Source organism: Frankliniella occidentalis, unplaced genomic scaffold, assembly GCF_000697945.3.
Source record: "Frankliniella occidentalis isolate FOCC.00 unplaced genomic scaffold, Focc_3.1 Scaffold332, whole genome shotgun sequence".
NCBI lineage: Eukaryota > Metazoa > Arthropoda > Insecta > Thysanoptera > Thripidae > Frankliniella > Frankliniella occidentalis.
In genome coordinates this window covers 251,836-259,673 of record NW_026267455.1, presented here as the reverse complement: position 1 = coordinate 259,673, position 7,838 = coordinate 251,836, and the positions used below count along the sequence as shown (strand labels likewise).

The following is a 7,838-nucleotide window of genomic DNA, read 5'->3' as shown; positions in this document are numbered from 1 at the left end:
CCCGCCTCACCCCGCCCCACTCTTAGCTCACCCACGCCGCCCCGCTCATGCCACGGCTGTCCAGACCTTTGAAAGGCTTCCGTCAATTCTGATGTGTCTCAAACCGTAGACCCATAAAACCCTCTCAGGTCGCCAGAAATGCGCTTGGAACTTTTCACTTGTCTAAACTGCACAGTTTTGCTCTCGCTAACAAAGTAATTGTGCTGCGAATGTACTTGTATCAAAAAACAAGGTTTTTTGGAATCTGTATTTTTCGGTATTTTTTGAAAGTGCGATTTTGTCGAGAGGAGACAAGAGGATGAATCGAAAAAAAATGCTCGTCTGTCTCTTTTGGCGGACATGTTGAAGGACACTACACACATGCTTACCACCTCCTGGTCAGGCACGCCCTGGGGGCGCGGCGTGGCGTGGCGTGGTCCCCAGGGGCGAGTCGAGTTAAATAAAAAAGACGAGAAGCGAACAGAACGTGCTGTCGGGGTGCGCGGGGGAGGGCGCGGGCCGGCACCAAACGGACGAAAGATTACAGGAATTCTCTTCCTCTTGCCTCTCCCTGTCGTCGGCGCCGGGCCGGGCCGCCCCCATTGTCGCCCGCACGGACGTCTTCTCCATTTGAAGACATTGTTTGTCCCTAGTGTATCGCCCCGTCCCGTAGCCCTGGGGCTGTGTGCTGATGGACCCCCTGCTCAAATGACTACACTGCTTTTCCTCCCCGCGACGGCCTGTAGCCGCGGCCGCGATTGGTTTGCTCCGCGCCGGCCAGGCCGCTGCGACTGCTCTGTTGTCGCTTCATTATTTTGCTCACTCAGCCCGAATATTCCGTCCTTTTGGTGTGTCGTGGGGTACCGCCGCCGAAGTGAGAGGGAGAGGGAGAAGGAGAGAGAGAGGGCGAGCTCTGTGCGCGCCGCATTTACATCTAAATTCCGGGGGCTCCAGCCTGACACCGATACAGACAATCACAAGGCCGTGCGCCGTGAATTGCATTCGTCTCGCTGATTACCTCGGGGACTTTTGAACGAGGCGTGGCGTGGCGCGGCGCCGTCCCCGCTCTGCGTGCACAGGCAGGCCCAGCAGCGCCCCCGCTCTCAACCAGCTCCAAATCAAGTTAGACGGATGCCTCGCCCGCTCTGCTCACCTTTTTGGAAAAAAGGGGGGAGGGAGTCACGCTGACACGCCACTGATGCGTTGCTCCCAGCTCCCCCCCCCCTCCCCCACCCCCCTTTTCCCTCAAGGTACGCTGCTCCTCTGCAACGCACCGTTGTCATAAGCTCAGTATTGTTAATCACGCTGCGTTCTGATGTTTCTTTCAGTCTTGCCTTTTGTGTTTAAAGTTGCCATCATGCATCTTTAAAGGTACAATTTTGTAGACAATTTACTCATTCTGTTTTCAGGTAGCAAACCAATCATAGTTTACTGACGACACTTTCTTTATCTTTTACAGATTCTCCTTGCGGCTCCCTGGCTATATTTTCACAATGCCCCATCAACGCGGTGTTGGCTCAGAAGAGATTTCTTCTCAAGCAGGACACGTGGCTCCCGTAAAAAAGATGCATGCAAGAAGGGAGCTATTTGATTGCACTGTTTGCCTCAAGAAATTATCTTGCGGCAGTGCTCTGCAAAGACATCTCCAAACGCACACTGGAGAAAGGCCTTTTGAGTGTACAGTGTGCGAGAAGAAATTTTCGCGGAACGGAAATTTGCGTGATCATCTCCGAACGCATACAGGAGAAAAGCCTATTGAGTGTACAGTCTGCAACAAGAAATTTTTACATGATAGTCACTTGCGGGTTCATTTTCGTACGCACACGGGAGAAAGGCCTTTTGAGTGTACAGTGTGCAAGAAGAAATTTTCGAGAGGTGGGACTTTGCGTGATCATCTCCGAACGCATACTGGAGAAAATCCTTTTGAGTGTATAGTGTGCAAGAAGAAATTTTCGCAGAACGGAAGTTTGCGTGAACATCTCCGAACGCACACAGGAGAAAGGCCGTTTGTATGTAGAGTGTGCAAGAAATTTTTTTCGCACAGTTCGACTTTTCGTAGTCATCTCCGAACGCATACTGGAGAAAAGCCTTTTGAGTGCACAATCTGCAACAAGAAATTTTCGACAAGTACTGATTTGCGTGTTCATCTCCGTACGCACACTGGAGAAAAGCCTTTTCAGTGTACAGAGTGTTTCAAGAAATTTTCGCAAAGTGGGAATTTGCGTCTTCATCTCCGAACGCACACGGGAGAAAAGCCTTTCGAGTGCACTGTGTGCCATCAGACATTCTCATTTCGTCAACGTTTGCGTATTCATTCCAAAACCCACATGACTTAGCATTTATATGCATTGCATACTGCCAACATATTTTCGGCGGGTGTCTAGCTGTCTTAAAGTTCTTACAGGACGATGTCCTCTGTTGTGCGGGCCAGAGGCCAGAAGTGTGTTAAGTCAATTCGTTTGCGTCACTTTATTCATACAACAGTGAATGACATCATGCTTTCGTAGTAAGCATCTCTGACGTGCCCGCGTTGTCTAACTTCAAATAGCTCTGAACATTCTGTAAAAATGTCCTAAATTATTCTAAGTAATCTGGATGTACTTTCAAACGTGTGATATTGTTTCGTATTAAGCTTTTATATGGCATTTTTTTGTTTTAATTTTGTTTTGACCGGCATAGAGTTTGACATTAAAAATGCAGATCACCATTATGTTGGTGTTCCCCTTTGTTGGTGTATCTAGGCTGGCTTGGCCTCGGAGCAGTTTGCTGAGTGATTGCAAACCACTAAATTGCGGGCAAAAAAACTAAGTTTACATTGAATAAAACGAAAAATTAAAGATCGTCAATAATAAATACTGATAAACACCAAATTTGTTGCTATTTTTTAAAATGCTGTGTGCTTTTTACTCTTAACTATATCTTTGTACCATAAGAACGACTGCAATAAGGAAACAAAAATAAAGTTGATTACTAGTCACTACTCTCTTTTCTCCCTTGTAGGAGTATTGTTCCAGGTAAATTTTCGATTACAACCGTCGGTCTGTTTTCCAGTTATGTGTCATGAGGTTGCGCGGGCTTGCAGGCGCGGGCCGCGCTTCTACACCCGCCCCTGCCTTTCCAGCGCCTCCAGCCGCTCTAGCAGCCGCTCCAGCAGCCGCTCGGCGCCCCCGGCGGGGAGGCAGTCCCGGCGCACAAGCGCGTCACCGCGCGGCCCAGCTCCCGGGCGCCCGACGGTCGGCACCGGTCCGACCGGAGCCGACCGACTGCTGCAGCTGATTTAAGAACCGCGGCGCGGCGATGCAGTGTTGCGGTCGGAGAGGGGGGAGGGGGACCCCCAGGCCCAGAGGAGCGGGATTGCCAACACTGCTTCCTGAATTATTGAAGGCCATTCACACGGGTAATTGCTGTTAATGGGCTCGGGAGGGCTGCGGCAGTAGTGGCGGCGGGGCGGTGTGGCGTCGCCTCCCGCGCCTTTTTAAACGGCAGATAGATGCACGGGTGGGTAGACGCGGGCGCATAGATATGGAGGGTCTAGGACGCTGGTGCGGTGGTGCTATTTTGCATGGGATCCGCTGCTCTATGAATCGCACAAAGGCTTATTCCCAACAAAGGCTTTGAACTTTAATTATGCCAGAGAGGAGCCGGAGGAGCGCGCCTGGCGGAGGTCCCATGTGGCGGGGCGGGGTGCGGCGCCCCGCACATTCCTTATTGTGGAACATGTGTGTGGGCGGGGTGGGGCGGGGCGGGAACACCCCGAGCAGCAGAGCCCCCTGCACTAAATACGGACCGGTCTTAAAATTTATCGCAGTGCCGGTCAAACGGTCAAATCGTCGAGCCGCCGCCGGTGCGCGTGTGAGCCTGGCCGTGGCGGTCATCCTCCTCGGGGTGAAACACTACACGCTGTTGGTCCATGCGCCTTGCTGACGGGAGGCTGTGCGCTGGTCCCTCTCCCTCCCCTCTCCTCCGTCCCCTCCCTGATGTGCATGTGTGGCGGGCGCCATTGTTTCCGCACTATCTGTGTCGCCGCCGTCCGGAGTTATTGTCTGGCCGTGATTAACCCGCGCGCCGTGGAGGAGTCGTTAGAGAGCGCGGCGGCCTTTATCTGCAGAGCGAGGGGCGCAAGTGCGCACCACGCGCTCTCGAGCATCTTCACCCAAGAAGCGTTTCCTGTATAAAACGCTCGCAATAAAATGGCGGTTTTCCATCTCTTAATCCCCCAAACGTTCTCAGTGTGTTTAGAGTGTGGATAAAGGTAAAAGAAAGAGAGAAGTAAACGCTGTTTTAGAATTTCTTTTACTGTTAACAGCAGTTAATTGTTAAAACGATATAGAGATGGATTCCTGCTTCATTACTTTTTTCGAGGGCTTAGTTGGCGAACTTGAGCAGTGTACAACAAGCCCTTTGTCTCAACATATTAGTTTTCGTGGAAAATGCCCGCTTTACCAGGAAGCGGCGAGTATCTGCCGTCGCGGTGCATGAGCAGGTCGTGGGACTTCACGCGGTAATCAGCGCTGGCCGCAGAACAATACACCCGCCCCGCCCCGCCCCGGAGAGCGCCTTTGCAGACGCCAGCAGAACGCCTCCTCGCCTGGGCGGGCAGGGCAGAGCCACGCGACGCCGCCGTCGCCGCTGCTGCCGCGGTCCCCGAGGACGATACTGAATCTAGTCGCGTAAAATTGGGGTCCCTCCCGCGCGCCCTGCCGTGCCTCGCCGTGCCTCGCCGTGCCTCGCGCGCTCTCGCCTCCGCAGAGAAATGTCTCGGCCGCCCCCCGCGCTCCTGTCCACACGCGGGGCGGGGCGGGGCGTGGCGGGCAATAAGGCGGAAGCGTGGGTAGTTTCTGTGGAATTCCCTTTCCCCCCCTTCATAGTGTTTCCGGCCCCGCTGCGTGTCTCGGCCGCGCGGGCGCGCGTCTTACACTCCTAATTTGGGTCGTTTCAGCGGCCGGTGTCGCACTTTGTAATGTGTGGCTGCGGCGGCGGGCGCGGGGCAGGCCGCGCATCTCCCATTATAATGTAGTTTAGCCGCCATTGTGCCTCGCGGAGGCGCCCCCCGGCGGCGTGTCGCGCGCCGCCCATCATGTCTTACCCCTTTCTTGCCGCGCCCGCCGCCCCGCCCCGCCCCTCCAAGGCGCCCGCCCGCCGCGCCCGCACCGCCGCCTCAGCAGTATATAATTCGCACCCCGGACCACAAATCGGTCTCGGCTGTCTAAGCACGACATGTGTAATGTGGTACAGCAGGGTGGCCCGCGCGGACCGCGCGGACCGTTTTGTAGTGGTACTGTACTAGAGTGTCAACTCTGATGACTAAAAGGGTGTGGAACTGGCATGCACATTGTATTGTTTAACGTCGTGCCATGCACGCGTTGAGAACTAAGACTAAAATTTGCTCACTCAAAATTGCTCCAGTAAATTTGAACTCCTTAAAGTGGTCACCAATTTGAGTACTTTAAAGTGGCCTGTAGTAAATCTGCACACATTAATGTGTCCAAAGCTGCATGGTCAACCCTGCATCCGAAACATTATTTGGTAGTCTTCCACTTTACTCTTAACCTTAACCTCTTAACTCAGTATTCGTTCAAATTCGTGAGTATTTTCTCTGTCAATGTAGACCGCGTACAGGTGGTAGGGTCCGACTTTCGTCTCGGGCCATGGTATCCTAGGGATCGTCCTGAAAGTATGTCCATTTTCCTCAAATTCGTTTGGCACATTACGGAAACGGCGCCTGCGAACCTCGGGGTAGGCCACCCCGCCGTACATGCATGCGCTGAAGGCAAGATCTTGCCTACCCATCAGGCGCTACGGGGAGAGTCTGCATCGGCTGAACTGCTGAACTCGGTAGTTTCGTAATGGGGAGTAGCGAATGGCGCAGACGGACTTTCTAGATGATCACTTTCATGCCCCAAGAGAAAAATTGTTTCTTGACGCAAGCTCTAATGAAGCCTCATAAATTTTGCCCTTGAGTCGAGGCAATGCATGTTATCCGAATGAATATTGTACATGTTTGTCCCAAGCTGGTGAGTCGACGAGACGGTCGTGTGGTGGTGTTGGCTCTCCGTCCGGAATCACTGTGACGGGGAGCAGGGACGGGTATAGGAGATGACCGCTCGCAAAAGCAGTCCCCGTACGGCTACGGATCGGGGAAGCCTGTCACAATACACCGGACTTTTAAAAAAAAGTTGAAATTCTAAATCGGATTTTTTTTCTCATTTTCTTCTTTAAGCTGAAGCGTATACATGTACATACGCGCGCCGTGGAAGCCCACCGGACCTAGCCGAAATGAACGGGAAGGGTTTTTTCTTCCCCCGCCCGGCTTAACTCAAAGTAAGCCACTTGGCCACTCGGCCGGCCTTGATGCCCCCCTCGCCCTGGCCGCCCTGGCCTCGCTGCCCTCCTGCGGCAGCAGCAGCGGCACTGATGAGGGAAGACCCTCGCTACACGTTTTAATCTTTCACGTTATTGCGTGATCTCGCTCCTTTCGGTGGGGGACGCCGATGCCTTGTAGCGGACGCAACCTTTTACCACTCACTTGTAATTTTTTTAAAAATGTTTTTACGTTTCATGTGGAAGAAATTCGCACATGTAAATAAGTGACACGGTTGCTGCCGACTGCAGTGCATCGCCCCGAGAGACCTCTCTATCTCACGCTCTCGCTCAGGCCACCTGTCAACGTGAATAACAATACAACACAGTGCGGCTGCGGTGAAAATTTCAACAAGATTACGATCAAAAATCGGCCGCCTCTCGTCTATTTATTATTCCCCCCGATTGGAACACATAGTAAATTGTCGACCGCATCGGCCGGAGCCGCTCGCGCACCGACTGTTGCTGGTTTGATTTACTCGCCTAGTAATCCTCCCCCTCCGGGCGCCCACCTCCCCTCCTCTGTCCGCCACTGCCCCCCGCCCCTCCCCTCCTCGCCAACCCCATCGAACCCGTTAACCCTCTGGCCTTTCGCTCCGCGTCCGCAGGTCACATCCCCGTCCCGCCGCGCCGTGTTGCTGCTGCCCGGAATATTTTACGGCTTATTGCTGTTAATTAAGTTGTCACGCTCGTCAAGATCGGATGTCCAGGTCCGGTCGCCACGGCAACGGTCGGCAGCAGCAGCATCCCTCTGCTCCGTGTTGTGTTTCCGTCGGTTTCCGTCTCTTTTTACTCGGCGAAAAGTCTCCACTCCAGTCCGACGCTCCACTCCACCCCGGCCGTGTTCTGTCTGAATTAATACGCAACAGGGTCGGGATCACTCGGAATTAGCGCCACAAATCATCGCGGCCGCCGGGCGGAGCGGCCGACAGGGGAGCGCAACATCTCTCGCGAATGAGCAAGATTTCATTTCGGCGGCAACTTTTTGAAGCAGGCCCTCGGCACTCCTTCTGAACAAGAAAGAGGAAAGGAGAGTAGCTTGAGCCTGCTTTGGTGTGTCGCACCGTCTTTTTGCCTTAGTTGTTTTTATCATTTGTCCTCTGCCATTTATGGATAGTTTTCACCCCCATATTTTATTTGGTGCACGAAAGTGGAACTATACACGAGGGTATGTTGTATTAAATTGTATCTCTGCAGTCTTGATCCTGCCAATGGAATTTTTACGCGTGATGAATGATAGTGTAATATAGCTGTATACTCTCCATCTTTCATCCTTCTTTTGTGTATGAAATATATAAGTCCATCCACGATTTGCGATGTAGGGAATTTCAAGAGCAGGTTCCGCCCACCCAGGGCCGCTGTTTGCGCCGCAGCCTCGGCCTGCACCCGCCACCAATAATTTTCGTAATTTTCCCCGATATCATCATGCGCGGATCATAACTCCACTCAGCGGACAGGAGACGCGGTGGGAGAGAGGGGGAGGGGGGAGAGGGGAGAGG

The 7,838-nt window shown here is 53.2% G+C and overlaps 1 protein-coding gene across 6 annotated transcripts in view; it reads left to right on the top strand.

Moving 5' to 3' along the window:
• Nucleotides 1-7,838, top strand: part of LOC113206490 (gastrula zinc finger protein xLCGF3.1-like) — a 22,204-nt gene that overhangs the window by 11,206 nt on the left and 3,160 nt on the right. For 3 of the 6 annotated variants that reach the window (XM_052274068.1, XM_052274067.1, XM_052274066.1), the window contains exon 3: nucleotides 1,439-1,731. The exons of the other annotated variants lie outside the window; for them this stretch is intronic. In XM_052274068.1, coding sequence (XP_052130028.1) covers nucleotides 1,473-1,731 — 259 coding nt within the window. In that variant the 5' untranslated portion in view covers nucleotides 1,439-1,472. The remainder of the gene's footprint in view (nucleotides 1-1,438; nucleotides 1,732-7,838) is intronic. 6 annotated transcript variants of the gene reach the window in all.